The 16,509-nt window shown below is 46.1% G+C and overlaps 2 protein-coding genes across 3 annotated transcripts in view; one reads left to right on the top strand and one right to left on the bottom strand.

Annotated features, from left to right (window-relative positions):
- The first annotated feature begins 124 nt into the window (after positions 1 to 124).
- On the top strand, positions 125 to 14,161 carry OPN1SW (opsin 1, short wave sensitive). The gene is given in 6 exon segments (XM_082400189.1): positions 125 to 9,298; positions 9,301 to 9,390; positions 9,691 to 9,859; positions 10,167 to 10,332; positions 10,750 to 10,989; positions 12,315 to 14,161. Coding segments are annotated over 6 exon segments (1,332 nt in total). The 5' UTR covers positions 125 to 8,751; the 3' UTR covers positions 12,435 to 14,161.
- CALU (calumenin) overlaps positions 13,933 to 16,509 on the bottom strand; it is a 28,753-nt gene continuing 26,176 nt past the window's right edge. For both annotated transcript variants that reach the window (XM_082400131.1, XM_082400132.1), the window contains exon 7: positions 13,933 to 16,334. In XM_082400131.1, the coding sequence (XP_082256257.1) occupies positions 16,230 to 16,334 (105 nt within the window). In that variant the 3' untranslated portion in view covers positions 13,933 to 16,229. The remainder of the gene's footprint in view (positions 16,335 to 16,509) is intronic.

The raw sequence follows: 16,509 nt of genomic DNA, 5'->3' as shown, positions 1-16,509 counted from the left end.
CGTGTCCCCGACACGCCCCAAGGCCCGCGCCGAGGGAGCGACCAGATCCCCTGGTCTGGCAGTGGGTCCTGCTGGCAGTTGGCTGAGCGGGGAGACCGCTCTGCGCCATGTGTCAGGGCCCCGTCCCCCGGCCTGTTTTCTCCAAAAGCACGGATGCTTACACTCCCCTCGCTTCCTACGGAGCAGGTCGGCGCTGCCGCCCAGCTCGGCAGTAAGCGCGGAGCCCCGGCCGCTGGCCCCAGCCTCAGAGCTGCGTGAGGGCAGGAGGAGGGAAACCAAGGCCAGGATACTCGAACCTCGGGGCCCTGATCCCTCTGCTGTCCCCGCGCCTCCACCAAGCCAGAAGCAGGGACCCTCTTAAGAAGGGCCGCTCCGTGGCCCTACGCAGTCCTTAGTGTCCGAAGAGCTCTTTTCTCCACCGCCTGCCTTCCCACCTGGCCCCATGCCCGCTGGGCTGCGAGCCATGACCCTCGCTCAACCTGCCCCTGTAGCCTGCTCAGAGTGGGCACTGCTGATTTTCACTCTCATGGAAGGGAGATGTGAAAGCTCAGAGGGCTTATTTCACTTACTTCATCATTCATTTGAGGAACGTCTACCTTATGCCAGATCTTGACGAAGCAATTGTTCTCACATCTCTGCAGGTCTCAGCCAGGAAAATTAAAAAAGGGTACACTTGGGAACCGGGGCGCCCCAGCACATCCAGAAAAGCACTGGGAGATTCCTAAGCCAGGGGCACACACCAATCCCTTCTCTTGTGCATCCACTCACAAGGTCATTGGGCATATATTGTCAGTGTCACCACCACCCCCCAGGCTCCCAGGTTCACAAGCCCTCTATATTCCTCAGAAGGGAAACTTTCTTTGCCTGGACATCTCCTACTTATCCTTCAGCACTCAGTGGGGAGTCATCTCTAAGCAGCTGTTCCTGACGCCCCACTCCAACCCCATTATATGCCCCTGCTGTGCTCTGCCCTGTCCTTCTTCCCTCTAGGGCAGCGCCAGTCACTCTGGGTTGTCAAGGTCAGGTTTTTAATTTTCTGTCTGCCCAGTTTCTTGAAGACTGGGAAGTTATCTTAGTCATTTTTTGTATCTCCAGCATCTGACAAAGTCCTTCACACGTAGAATAAATGAGTAAAGGTAAATCTCCCAATAACACAGTCAATGCTCTGCTTATTTTAACATATGAACTCACAATTAAGGAGTTCAATGTTGCCTATTAACCATAACGTTGCCTCTAAGCCTCTCTCTGTCTCTCTCTGTCTCTCTCTCCTCACCTTTCTTCTTCCCTCTCATACCCCCAGCCTCGTATGTGCTCTGAGAGATGGTGAGCACAGATCAAGATGTTTCGTTTGCTCCCCAGAGGACAGGGCTCCACTCCAGACCCTGTGGTTAAGGTGATCGAGTTGTGGGGAAAGACTGTTGAGCAAGCCCACCCAGACCCTTTCCAGAGCGTCCGCCGCCGATTTCAGGCCTGTCCAGACTTGGGGAGCAGGGCAACTGTCAGGGATGATGGAAAGGGGTTGGCGTTAGGAGGGTGGAGGGCATAGGGCTCCTGGGAATGACAGAGTCTAATGCTGGAAGCAGAGTGGCTGTTTGTTCTGCCCCAGCACAGCTCCTTCTGGTCCTGGCTGAACCAGCAGGGTCAGATAGCAGACCTTGACTGCTGACCTCTTGGCTAATGGAGGGAGGGACAGGGGAGGAAGTTGTCGACTGTAACATCCAGGGGTCCAAGCTCTCCTCAGGGAGCTCTCATCCAGAGTATTAGGACTAATCTCTCCCTGGCTCCAGGGGTGCAGGTCACGATTCACCCTTGATTTGAGGAGCATTCAGAGGAGATCTGAACCAGTCTATTCTTAGGACCCAAATATGAGTAAAACCCAGACCAGTACTGGGTTGAGGGGTGAGAATGGAGATAGGAGGCTGGAGGAAAGGGCTTAGCAGGTATGGGGGGGAAGTGGACTGTGGTCCAGGGATGCATCTCTGAAGGGCTAGGAGTGGTGGGGATACCAGCCAGGTGATCAGCTTACGGGGATAATCTGAATTAATCCTTGTAATCCATGGACACAGGATTCAGCCTCCCTCCTAATCCCATCCCAGCAGATCATCCTCTCTGAGGACTGATGCAGCCACTTATCCCCCTTTCCCCTTATTTCTAAATGCCTAGATTCTTTCATTAAAAAGAAAAAAAAAAGTGAATCTTTTACAGATGCAAAAAGTACAGTATATTATACACATTCTTCTGCAAACTTTCTTTTTTCCTTAACTTTTTTTTCTTTTTACATTTATTCAGGCTGTTTCATATAGCTCTAGGTCATGAATTTTAACTGCTGAATTCTATTCCATTGTTTGAATATACCACAACTGATTTATCCATTCTTCTGCTAATGAGCATTTGGGATATTTCCAATATTCCATATTGTAAACAATGCTGTGCTGGACAGTGCTGTGCATGCCTTCTTGGCATATATGTAAGCATATCTCTAAGGTAGATACCTAGAAGTAGAATTTCTGGGTCATAGGATATGTGCACCTTAAAATTTACTAGGTATTGCCAAATTGCTCTATAAAGCAGCTGAACTGATTTTTACTCCACTAACAGTGGCTGTCAATGCTTTTTTATTTTTTATTATTTTATTTTTAATTAAAAAAATTGTTTTTAAAGATTTTTTTTTAATGTGGACCATTTTTAAAGTCTTTATTGAATTTGTTACAATATTGCTTCTGTTTTGGTTTTTTGGCCGCGAGGCATGTGGGATCTTAGCTCCCTGACCAGGGACCGAACCCGCACCCCCTGTATTGGAAGGCGAAGTCTTAACCACTGGTCTGCCAGGGAAGTCCCTCAATGCTTTTTTAGGTTCGCTAACATATTTATAAGTTTCTTTGCTCACCATTCCTTCTTGCATTTCATTCCTTCCTTCTTATTACAGTTTCCTTCTTATGAAGTATATCCTTTGGTGGCATTTCAGTGAAAGTCTTTGAGTGGTAAACATTCTCAGTCTTTGTCTTAAAAGGTCTTTATTTCACAACACTTAAATGGAAATTTAGTGGGCATTAAATTTTAGGTTGACAGTTCTTTTAGACTTTTGAAGATATTCTATTTTTTTCTATAATCTTTTGCTGCTAATAAGAAGTCAGCTGCCAATATAATTGTCTCTCTAGGCAAACAAGTTTTTAAAATTTTTTTATTTTTTGTTGCTTTTAAGATTTTCCTTTTTCTCTTCAGTATTCTCCAGTTTCACCACAATGTGTTTATAAGCTCAGTTCTCAATCTGAGGACTGTGTCTTTCTTTTATTTTGGAAAATTATCAATCATTATCTCTTGGAATATTATTGGGTTGGCCAAAATTTCAAACGAACTTTTTGGCCAACCCATACATTTCCCTCATTCTCTCTCTTTCAGGAAACTATATATATATTCAGTGTGATGGTGTAATAGGCATATTCTTTTCCTCATGTCTTTTAACTATTCTTTCATATTTTCTATCTCATTACTTTCCCCTTTCCCCCCATATTTTGAACAATTTCATCAGCTCTATCTTCCACTTTACTACTTCTCTTTCCAGCTGGGTCTAGTCTACTGTTTAATGTCTTGAGTCTTCAATGGTATGTCTTCCATTTCCTAATTTTTTTTTCCCTCAGTGAGCTGCTTTTTTTTTCATAGTGCAATATTTTCAATATGGTTTACTTTCTTGTCTTTAATCTTTTAACACTTTTAAGAATACTTATTACACAGTGCTTGTCATGTTGTTCTATTATGCACAGTTCTTGGAGTGTTAATTGTCCTGTTTGTTGTGTCTGCTGAGTCTTCCTTAGGTGGATTGCTTTCTTGTCTAGTTTATAAGATTTTTATTGTGAGTTCTTCTTCAGTAGGTGTTTTTGATATTTCACTTTTTAGTGAGACTCCCATATACCTTGGGGTATGAAAACAGTCTTGGAGAGCTCTTTCTTGCTTCTGTGAGGCTGTGTGGTATTCCTAGGGATTTCAAGTTGTCCTAAACCAGGTTTATATTTAATTTCTCTGCTTGAGGATTCAGCATCATGCAAATAACATAAATCCAGATGCAACACAAGCATTTTCTCAGGCTCACACTTCAATTTCTCAGGGTTGACTTGGATTTCTAACCCTTTTCTCTGCTTCGTTGAACTGGCGTGTGCCATTTTAGTCTTCTTTCCATGGATAAGGTAGATCTTTGATGTTCTGAGCTTTATGCAGGGGGTTCAGTCCCAGTTCTTTGCCTCTGGTGGGCTGAGGGCACTTAGCTATAACTGAAACCATTAGAACACATCTCCATGTCCCTGGTATATGTCTGTGATCTGTGTCTGAAATGAACCATGGGCTACTGCGATAGTCCCTCCTCCTTCTCCTCCTCCTCCTTCTTTGTTTAGTTTTATATTCTTTCTTTAATTCTGATATCTGGGAATTTCCCTTTTTAAACCAATTTTGCAATTGTTCATACATTAGTTTTTAAATTCTGTTTTATGTAGTATTTCTGTGTGTGTTTTAGGGGACACTGGGTGAAGAGAAACTACATTAGTTCAGTCTGTCATGTTGTCAGAATTTCCTTTCCAGATTCTCTTTATCTTTAGTAGTATTCCTAACAATCCCTTCATCTGTAAGGTGTGTTATAGTTTGCAAAGTGTTTTCACATACAGTTTCTGATTTAATCCTCTCAACTTTAAGAAATGAATATTATTGTTCCCATTTTACCAGTAGGAAAGCTGAGACTCAGAATTGTAACTTTATTCCTAGCTTTTGGACTTTGAAGCCAATGCATTTCATAGCTTGGGTTTTACATGGAGAGTTTGCCTTTTCTTGACCTCCAGCTCAGGCCCCGATTGTTCTGACCACCTGCTCTTTATCTGAGGCTCTCTGAGAGGCTTTCTGCCTAACATGAGGCAACCCTTTGGCTCTACCTTCTCAGGTTCAGCTCCTGGAGCTATGCCAAACCCCTTCTGCTCGGCTTGGCCTCAGCGGAAATAATGGGGTATATACAGGCCATGGCTAATGGGGAGACTGACTGGCAGCTTGTCTTCAGGGTCCTTTATTCACTCACCACTGGGTCATCTCTGCTTCAACTTGAGAAAGGGCAGGCAATGTGTACTTGTGTGGCGGGGAAAGGGGAACAGAAAAAAAGAAAAATCTAGGAAAAGTAGGGCTCGTCTGGGATTTGAACCCGGGACCTCTTGCACCCTAAGTGAGAATCATAGCCCTAGACCAAAAAGCCACTGAGGGTTACTCTTTGCCAGCTGTGTCTTCTTTGCCACATCAGCAGTAGCCGCAGCTTGTGGTTCCTAGAAGGGCCTCTCTTCTCAGTCCAGGCTGGCTCCCAGCCCAGGTCGGCTGCCCTCCAGCAGGCCTTGCCCCTCGGCTCTCTCCGCTCCTCCCTGGCCCACTGCGGAGCCACACCGTGATTAGGCAAGGTCCCGTCTTCCCCGTGACCATCCAGTTCTCCCTCAGGGCTGCCAAGGGGAGTTCGTGGGGTGCTGCGGGGGAAGGGCGGGGAGGGAGCCAGTCTCCAGCCAGCCCCCCTTCCGGGAACCCCAGGGCTGAGGGGGCCTGCCTGGCATCTCCTGCACCCGTGAAGAGCCACTCTTCTTTCTTACCTCATGATCAGACCACCAGAAAAAATCCTCCAAACTCATCTGCCTCCTAGGTGAGGACTAAGAAGTCTGTCCCAGATCACCCTTGACTAGGTGATATTTGCTAAATTACTCAGTTTCTTCATCTGTCAGGTGGGGAAGTAACACCTGCCCTGTCTGCCTTACAGGGTAATTTGAGGATCAGGTGAGAAAACGTATGTGAAAGCACTCTGCAAACTGTAAAGTGCCGTACAAAGGAAAGGGGTTATTATGATGGCAACATGAGGGCAAGAAGAAAATACATGAGAGGAAAGCTGCCACTTAATGCTTACTGTGGGCTGAGCGGTGTGATCTGTGCTTTACAGATCTTACTTAACCTCATAACAGCCTTGTGACATAGCTGTCACCCCACTGTAAGAAAAAGAAACGTGCCCAAATTCAGCTTATATGAAGCACATTTATCTGAATCCAAAGCCTGTTTTAAATGCGATACACACTGCTACCCAGACTTTCTAGAAAACCAGAGATGGGAATACATCCTGTAAATACCCACACTTCCTCCCTCACCCCAGCCTGCCCTGTTCATCCCACCCAGGGAAGCTTCAGGGAAGAGCCTGCCAATCGGCTAAGGGTGGCCTGGGTGGGGTTCTTCAGGCTGGGATTCCCCAAATGAGAGTGAGGGGGGAGGTCACACCTCAGAAACTGGGGCCTTGTAGGAGACCCAGTAGGCTCTGTCTGGCTCTCTCTTTTGTGCTGCCACTGTACCACATCCATCACACCCCCAGGACCCTTGTTTGCCTCCGGGGGGGGGGGTCCCCTCTAGGAGGCTGGGAGCTTCTGGGGGGACAGAGATCTGTCTTATTGATCTTTGGATCCAGCCTTGTGTCTGGCACTTGGCAATCCTGCTGACAAAACAAACAACTCCCAAGCATTTCTGGGTACCCGGCCTTAGGTAAGCACTCTACCAGATTAATCTCATTTCATCCTCACAGTACAACTGCTGTTGTAGGCATCTCTTAGCAAATGTCTGTGGAATAAATGAATGCGTGAATGAGGGAAAGAAAGCAAGCCAGGAGTGTGCACCAAAAAACCACCAGGGGCAACAGATATTCAGGTGGATCTTCATTACTTGGCTCGAGGTAAAAGCCATAAGCCTAAAGAAACCCTCCCACCATCCATGCAAAAGCAGGCTTCCTAATAAACCAACGCGTCTGTTGGATATGGGGAAGAATGGCCCTCGCTTTAGAGAACATATTGGCTAACATTCCTTTGTACCCAGGGGATGAAGTTTTATTATCCCCATCCAGGAGTGTCTGGACCAGATGACTGGCTCCACTAACTAATCATGGCCAGAGAGAAAAGCAACAGGGTTTTCATCTATTCTCAAACCAAAGGGACTTTTTTGGGTAGCTGTTCCCCAGCTTTAAACTGGCTTATAAATAAAAGCCACTCAACGCGTCATTCCATTACCTCAGTACACATTTCCTAATTGTTTCTCTCGCTGGGTGTGCCAAGGAGTGAGGTGGCTCCAATCAAGGGCGCCAGGGGGACTTTGCTGAGACTGTTTCAGGGCTGAGAGCGGGATTGGGTCCCAGCCAGTGCTTCTCTCTGGGGGTACTATTGGAATTTGAGGCAGGATCATTCTCAGTGTGGCCTGTCTAGAGCAGTGTCCTGCCCACTCAATACCAGTAATCCTTTCTTTGCCAACAGCCGAAAAACACCCCCCTCCCATCCCACACACCTCCAAATGTCTCCAGGGTAACAGGGTGGGGGAGAGGAGGGCGGCCCTGGTGGAAATCCATTGCCATCTACCATGCATTGTTTTCCAGGCTAAAATTATTGTGGCCTTGATCTAGGCTGTAGGAGTTTAGGCCCTCAGTGGTTCATTTGTCTCTGTATTGCAAAGCCAGCAGATGAAATTCTCTGGGAAGAGTCTTGGCTCTACCTCTGGGGGGTTTCTGCTCTTTCCTCCCAGGCGTGAAGATGGCATTCATTCAGGCAAATCCTTGGACGATTCCTCATTTTCACAAGAGCATGTAGAACTTTCCCTTATCTCACCACTTGTCTGGTCAGTATTTAACAAACAACATTGTCACAACACATTTCAAGCTCAACACATCATTTCATCCTACGCATCAAAAACACAGCAAAATGTGAACACTGGTTGCTTCTGGAGAGGGGAACTGGGAGCCTGGGTGGGAAAGAAATGTATTTTTCACTGTATATTCTTTTGTACTTTTTGAATTTTGAGCCCCAGGCATATACAATCCACTTGAAACAGAAATTAAATGATAAAAAACTAAGCAGGGAGAAGCAATGATTAGAGAGGCTAGGGAATAATCCCTTTCAAGCCTCTAGAGAGTTGAAATGTCCTCTGGATTAGAGTAGCCTGGCAGAGCTGGTACTTGGCCCCCAGCCGAATGGTTCTGGTTTATGTCCAGTTCTGAATCATGCTTTGTGTGGAGCCCACATTGAGGGTAATAGTCAGCAGGAGACCCAATCCTGTGAAACTGGTTTTTGTGCTACTCAGGAAGGCTGCGGAGGACATTGTTTATTGTATCACACCGATGTCTCCTTTGTGAAACCCCATTCTTGTCTGTCATAATCTGAAGAACAGCTGGTTTGTGTTCACTTTCTGGACAGTGAATTATGTAATTCACTGGGCAGGTCTTGGATGAGCAGACAGGATGACTGGCAGCTTGGGCACTGCGGAGCTAAGGGCAGGGGCAGGTGTGAACATGGCGTGAGCGGGGCAGTGAGCAAACTAACCTCGACCTGGCTGGGGGAGGTCTGAGTAGGAAAGGTACCCTCCCTGGGTAGTCTCACCATGAAGAAACTGGCAGCCTGGGATGCCTTAGACCTCTAGGCGTTGTCGAGTTGCCCCTGAACTGTTCCATGAAGGCTGTTACTAAGGTGCTCCAGGGAACTCTCCACTCCCTGCCCCTTCCTGCAGCCTGAGGCTGCTTCCCAGGCTGGCTGTGAGCCCAAGATCCCTGGAGAGGGACACTTAGGGGGCACCTTCCACAAAGGGGCAGATGGCGTGTAAACACCTACAGGGATATAGTAGTGCCTGAAGTCAAAGAAGAAGGGTGCCGTCCAGAGGTCCACTCAAAGGAAAGAAAAAGGGATGGAGGGTCTTCATTAAATATGGGTCAGCATCTCCCAGGCCCTAATGAGCCCACTCCTATTCATTCCAGCACCTGAGCATTGCATGTCCGGATTCTTTGAGCCCAATCTTTTATCTTCTGAAGAACATACAATCGGCTTCGGGGCCACAAAAGGTTTAGGTGGGGGCTTAGGGTCTTTAATCCCAAACTTTGTCCTTAGGAGGCTTAGGATCAGTACTGATCTTTCAGGCAGCTCCAAAGTGGCTTTGGAGGAGAGGTTCTTTGGCAGGGTCGGGGAGAAGTGGTGGCGGGAGGATGATCTAAGAGGAATCAGAGGGGGTGGCGGACATCCCATGAGCAAGATGTCAGAGGAGGAGGAGTTTTTTCTGTTCAAGAACATCTCCTTGGTGGGGCCGTGGGATGGGCCTCAGTACCACCTCACCCCTGTCTGGGCCTTCCACCTCCAGGCAGCCTTCCGGGGCTTTGTCTTCTTTGTAGGGATGCCACTCAATGCCACAGTGCTGGTGGCCACACTGCGCTACAGAAAGTTGTGGCAGCCACTCAACTATATTCTGGTCAATGTATCCCTGGGGGGCTTCATCTACTGCATCTTCTCTTTGTCGTCTTCATCACCAGCTGTCATGAATACTTTGTCTTCGGCCGCCATGTTTGTGCTCTGGAGGCCTTCCTGGGCTGTACAGCAGGTACTGCAGCAGAAGGGGGCTGGGGGGAGGCAAAGGACACCGCTCCGTGATTGGAACCAGGGGCCAGGCTGTTGGGTGAGAGTGGGCCCCAAAGAGGAGTCTGGGGGATAGAAGTTTGGTGCTCTTTTGAATACTGAGATATAAAGCCACCCAGACTAGAAGTTTGACCGAGTCCCAAACTCTACTTCACTCACCATTCCAACCTTCCCTCCCTGTGCTTTCTCCATCCCATCTGTATTCCACTCTGCCTGCCAGGATGAGTGGGGCTGTTTACCCTCTTACCCTCACATTTCATCACAGGTCTGGTGACAGGCTGGTCCCTGGCCTTCTTGGCCTTTGAGAGCTACATCATCATCTGTAAGCCCTTCGGCAACTTCCACTTCAGCTCCAAGCATGCACTGACGGTGGTCCTGGCCACGTGGACCATTGGTATTGGTGTCTCCATCCCACCCTTCTTTGGCTGGAGCCGGTGAGAGTGCGGGGCCGTTGTGCTGACTTAGCTAGAAGCTCAGCTTGCGAGGACGGGAAGAGAGTTGGGTATAGTCTTTGACCTCTAATTTTTAAAGAGCTGGTGGAATAAATAAGGGAAAGGGCTGTGGGAGACAAGTGCTAAAGTTTACTCTGCAGTTGCAATTGCTAAAGGCTCGCTGGTGAGGACAGAAAATACTCACTGCCTGAAGTCACTCTGGGTTCTAAGTGGAGAACACAATCCAAGAATCTCAGCTCCCTCTCTACTAATTGAGCCTCACAGTGAGCAAGTGCTTGGTCCCTTGCAGGTTCGTCCCCGAGGGTCTTCAGTGTTCCTGCGGTCCCGACTGGTACACCGTGGGCACCAAATATTACAGCGAGTACTATACCTGGTTCCTCTTCATTTTCTGCTACATTGTGCCTCTCTCCCTCATCTGCTTCTCCTACTCTCAGCTGCTGGGGGTCTTCAGAGCTGTGAGTGCCTTTCGTGAGGGTCAGGGAGGAAGGGATCACAAGGCTCTAGGTGAGAGGGAAGAACGGGTAAGTGCTCTAGAACATAAAACATTTGGAAATGTCCATAGTCAGGTAGAGGGGTATCAAAAAGCAGTGAAGGAAGTGGGGACAGGGAGATGATGAAATGGAATGAAGAATAAGGTGGAGTCATCCCTGCTCAGGTATATCAAGCGATGCATGTGATCTTTTCCATTGTCACAGACCAGAGAGCTGCCTCCATCTTGCCTTCCTCAAGGAAGGGAAAACAGAGGGACTAGGCCAAAAGCTGGGACAGCAGAGAGACAATTAGAGTAGATGGCCCCCTAGTTGAGGAGTCCAGAGATCTGGGAGTTCAGGGCCAGGGATAAGAGGGTGTGATGTTTTCTGTGCTCTTTCCAGGTTGCAGCTCAGCAGCAGGAGTCAGCTACAACCCAGAAAGCTGAGTGGGAGGTGAGCCACACGGTGGTGATGATGGTGGGATCCTTCTGTCTCTGTTGCACACCCTATGCTGCCCTGGCCATGTATATAGTCAACAACCGTAACCATGGGGTGGACTTACGGTTTGTCACCATTCCTGCCTTCTTCTCCAAGAGTGCTTGCGTCTACAATCCCATCATCTACTGCTTCATGAATAAGCAGGTAAAGCTCTCTATTTATATTCCTAAGACCTGGTTCTTCTCAACAACGACTTTTAACTCCAAGCACCTTGGACTCCACTCAAAGGGTTTCTAGGGGTGAACAGGGAAGCCATGGAAACCCTTGGCAGGCTAGAAAGCACGTGGTAAGTAAGCACAGGGATGAAGGCGTGGTCATCAAGACAAGATCACAGAACCCAGGGAAGACAACTTGAGCCATAAAATTCGAGTTGCTCCAAAGGGCAGGATGAGAAGTGAAAAGGCTTTCCGTTTCACTGAAAAACTGATAGATCAACAGTCCCCTAAATTTCCATTTCACGAGTTCTTTTTTTTTTTTTTAAAGAATTTTTTTTTTAAGGCATTGTTTACTTTATTTATTTATTTTTGGCTGTGTTGGGTCTTCGTTTCTCTGCGAGGGCTTTCTCTAGTTGTGGCAAGCGGGGGCCACTCTTCATCGCGGTGCGTGGGCCTCTCACCATCACGGCCCCTCCCGTTGCGGGGCACAGGTTCCAGACGCGCAGGCTCAGTAATTGTGGCTCACGGGCCTAGTTGCTCCGTGGCATGTGGGATCCTCCCAGACCAGGGCTCGAACCCGTGTCCCCTGCATTGGCAGGCAGACTCTCAACCACTGCGCCACCAGGGAAGCCCATTTCACGAGTTCTTAAGCCTGTCCAACTTCTAGTCTGCACGACCATTTATGTGAAACACAGAAATCACAACATATGCATGTTTCTAAAACAGCTTATCATCTGAAGGTACCAGGTAGCTTCCTATCCCAAATCCTGAATCTAAGCTAAAAACCCAAACTCAGACAAATCAAGGAAGGTTCCTGTCTTGTAGAGCTAACACTCTGCTTTGAGAATTGTTATTTTGTTTCCTCAGTTCCAGAGATGGATTCAAAACTAATGTGAAACCTCCTGGATAGAAACAGAATTGGCAGTCCTTCCCCAGTTGGGAGCACTTTCAAGTAATGGTGGGGTGGGTGGGCGGGGCTATTCTGGGGTCACTTTTGACAGTGCTCTTATGGGGCAGGGTGGTTTGTGAGGTTTCCCAACAGTGAAATTCTACACATTCTCAGAGTTAGCCAGAATGTGTAGGGATTATCATTGTAGACCCAGGAGTAGTGAGTAGTCTTAGCCTGGAATATAGCTAGCTCTCAGTATTGGGAAGATATAATCAAAACCACCTGAGGAGATCCTGTGTATAAGGCATTGTGCAAGGCTTTGAGGATACAAAGAATGAGATCTTTTTTCCCTTATGCTTCCTGATGTTATCTCCTTGGTACTGGTCTACCAAGGGGACTATCTCCAATTCTGCTCTTTCCTCCAGTTCCGAGCTTGCATCATGGAGATGGTGTGTGGAAAGCCCATGACAGATGAGTCCGACATGTCTAGCTCCCAGAAAATGGAAGTTTCTACCGTCTCTTCTAGCCAAGTTGGCCCCAACTAAGGAGCCATATTGGCCTGTTTGCAGCAACAAGGATTTTACATTTAAGGAAATTTCTACTTTCTACCTTCCCTGTCAAAAACCAAACTACTACAACACAGTAAATGGGAAGGGGAGTGATAGCAATTTGAGGTCAGTTTTCCATTTTCCTACTATTTCCTTCCTACCTACACAAAGCTACTGTTCCAGCTGGGTCTACTTCAGACCACCCCAAAGGCCATTTCAACAATCATCAGTTTCTACTCTTAAGTGGCAGAATTTATAGCACTTGGAGAACAGATTTCTACATACAAGGCAACTGTAAAGGAGTCTGGCTGATGATTTTTCAGTGTATACACAACAATTATTTTCCTTTTTAGTAACGTTTTTTCCCTACTGGGGATCTATTCAAAGATGATACATTTTGAATTAAAGCAGACTTATGAAAACATTTTAGAAATGGGAGAGACATTAAAAAAAAAACCTTTAGGGTTTCCCTGGTGGTGCAGTGGTTAAGAATCCGCCTGCCGGGACTTCCCTGGTGGCGCAGTGGTTCAGAATCCGCCTGCCAATGCAGGGGACATGGGTTCGAGTCCCAGTCCGGGAAGATCCCACATGCCGTGGAGTAACTATGTTCGTGCGCCACAACCACTGAGCCTGCGCTCTAGAGCCCGCAAGCCACAACTACTGAGCCCGCGAGCCTAGAGCCCGTGCTCCGCAACAAGAGAAGCCACCGCACTGAGAAGCCCACGCACCACAACGAAGAGTAGCCCCCGCTCACCGCAACTAGAGAAAGCCCAAGCAGAGCAATGAAGACCTAATGCAGCCAAAAACAAATAAATAAAATAAATTAAAAAAAAAAACCCTTTAGTAGGTCCCAAATGAGTTTGAAAGACCTTTTCTTATGCTGTCACTGCCAGTAATTGCTATCGCTTTGGCTGGGACAGCCATGCCCACAAACCCCTGTACCAGCATGAATATTCCAGGTGCTTCCTTTCCCCCCACACCTATCTGGCTAAACCTATATATCTGTCTTAAGCTGTGTATTTACTAAAGTTAATAGTTTTAATTCCCTTCATGTTCTCAAAATGACTTTGCACATCTCAATACCATTTATATAAACTATACAAAATGTTCAAAAAACTGTTTTACCTTATACTCCCTCTCCCCACCCCATGAAGAAGAGACTTTTTGAAATAAAAATCAAGATAAATGTGTGTACATTCAGAAATGGCTTGTGTTTGGTATCAGGCAATTATGTAATGAGCAGCTGGGCTCCTCTCCAGTTATATGGCCTAAGGGAAGCAGAGAAGGGTTACAGCTGTAGAAGGATGCTAGAAGATTTCAGGAATAGGAAGAAAAGAGTAACCAATCTGGGAGAAGGCAGTAACTTCTCTGGGTTGGGGTGGGGGGTATGATAAACCTTCTAGGAGAGCTCTTTTTCTGTGCCATTTTATAACACCCATAATTCTACGCAAGAGTTCCATTTCTTAAGAAAATAAAGGACATACATAACCCACAGTGAATGTAAACAGTTTTATTTAGAAACAGATAGGTACCTGTTTGCATTATAGAATATAAAACTGGGTTTACACTCTATAAAAAATAATCAGTATCCAAATTCAAGAGAGCTAGCATTCACAGAACACACAATGTGGGTGTGCAGCTACTGTTCACCAGCCTCAGGCTTGATTTAAACCAAAAGGAAAAAAAAAAAAAATCCAGGGGGATCATTAGAGATTAGAATACAATGCTTACTGATGAGCACCCAGCATCCAGAAGTTGCTGTCTTAGCAGATGGAGGTTTGCTTTCTAGGTGCGTGACTTTAACATAAGGCCTGGGTTCTCTGTACCTAGTGACCTATGAGGATCTCCTGCCACACAATTCATGATGTGCCCTCTCCAAGCCAGGGTTGGTGGCATTATTAATTATCCCTGATCTTCTTAACAATAAAAATGGGGAATCTGGAAGGCAGAGAATTTCCACTCCCTCATATTGGGGTTAAAAGAATGTATCCGCTCTCAAGAGCTCAATGCAAATGCTGGGGTGAAGTTACACGATATCCGGCTTTTTACCAGGCCAAGTAGCCCACCTCAACATGATTGTGGAAGACCAAAGGATACACCTAGGTTCAGATTATAATAATCACCCAGCACCACCTGAATGTATTATCCAGAAAGATATATGAAATAATAAAGGTTAGATATATATATATATATATATGTACTTGTCTTAGTAACCTGAGGGCTGAAAACTTGGAATATAATAATTCTCCTCAAAAGAGGTCCATCTGTATGAAAGGGACCAAAAAAAGACAGTTTCCTGTTACGTAAAATGTAGGTAAAGTGAGTTGGGCACAGAGGTGGTTTCTTCAGCTCCTTCTACAATGTCCCTCTCTTCGATAAGGAATGGCAATGTTGATTCATGATAAACTTTTTTTTGGCAGTGGGGAGATGGGGACATAGGGAGCGATGGGTCAAAGGCAGGAAGGGTGAGTGATGGTCCTCAAACCAAAGAGCCCTCTCATCTTTGAGTCTTGGCTCAAGCTCTCCAGCTGACACAGAAACAGGCCTGGTAGTAAGTGGTTAGCATTCTGAGGTATGAGGATCCCTGGTAAATTCAGCAGCATGTGGTTTTTGGAAACCAGCCCACAAGATAAGAACACTGCAACCAAGCCCCTAACTAATACTGCTATTTAACCACCGTCCAAAAGAGAAAGGAAAGAAAAAAAATCCCACCACACTAGGAGGTTCTAAGCTTTCATTTAAGGTGGTCCAAATGATCTTCTCTTTATTTTATCTTAGAGTTTCTTAAGAGAATCCTCATTCAGTGATCATTTCTCTCATTAAAGGCACTTTCAATGACATGATTGGAAAGGAGTACATTTTAACTGCAGTGCAGATTAATTCCTTGGAACACCTGGGGAAATAGGCGCTGAATGGGGGCACTTACAGCGATTCAATAGGCAAGACAGTCTTGAGCACTTCAATAGATGCATTCCCAGAAAAAAGCATGTGCCCTAAAAACACTTGTATTTTTCCTTTAGTTTTCCAGCTGTTTCTATGTATAGCTCTGTAAAGAGATCACACTCAGTACTTGACTGACTTTCAAGACAGTGGCCCTAACTCTTCCCACCACAGCTGTGCTTGACAAAATTAGCAAACAGCTAGTCTTACAGGGAAGGAAAAAAAAGAATGAATGAAACCAAGTTGAGTCAAGCTTCCTTACAGCACAGGGATCGGTCCTTGCCCAGACAATGCCAGGGCCTGGACCTGGAGCAGCTGAATGAAATATTCGGCCCCTACCACTTATGCGGTATACTTTTCAATAGGCAAGTTTAAGTGTTATCTCTCTAAATATAAATTGTGGGGACTATTTCTTCCCTTTTCTCTCTCTTGAACATTTCTTATTGATCTCAGGCTTAAAATTAATTAAGTCAGAATTATAAAAATTATATGATAAGGGTTGAGAAAGCGTGAAGGGCTAACGTTTGCCTACAAAGTGTGAGTTGAGGATCTTGATCCTTCATATCATACTCCCAACCAGAGAACAAATACAAAAATAAACACACATGTTATACATAATACAAAGTGTAAATCTACAAACACAAGTGTACTAATTAGAGTTTTTCCTCAGAAGCACAGTTTCCCTCCAGTCCCTCAGAGAGGAGGAGGAATGGGGACGGGATTTTTAAGACAGCTTTTCATGTCTTAAAAAGTTTGTGATAACAGTCTCAGTAGCGCAAACAATTTCACGTGAAACCAGAAGCTGTAAAAATAAATTACTTTTGAAGAAATGTAGGTTCCTCTGTCTGCAGCTCAGAACTCGTCATGTCGTACTAAGGCCTCACCGAAATCTGTGGCCTGGCTGCCCACAAATAAATCATACTTGTCAACAATCTCCTCCTTGGTAAGCTTGCCATCCTGAAAGTGGGGAGAACAGTGAATTGATGCAAAATGTATTTCTCATTTCAAATTTAGAACGCTGTTATCGTACAACAGGGGTTAGTCAAGATTTACGATTCTAATTCCCACTAAATTAAATGTGAACTCAATCCTCCCTGCCCACCCCCAACACACACACACGCAAAGAGGGAAG

Source organism: Balaenoptera borealis (genome assembly GCF_965194805.1).
Source record: "Balaenoptera borealis genome assembly, chromosome: 7".
Taxonomy (NCBI): domain Eukaryota; kingdom Metazoa; phylum Chordata; class Mammalia; order Artiodactyla; family Balaenopteridae; genus Balaenoptera; species Balaenoptera borealis.
The sequence above is the reverse complement of the archived record's forward strand: the minus strand, read 5'-3'. Positions and strand labels throughout refer to the sequence as shown.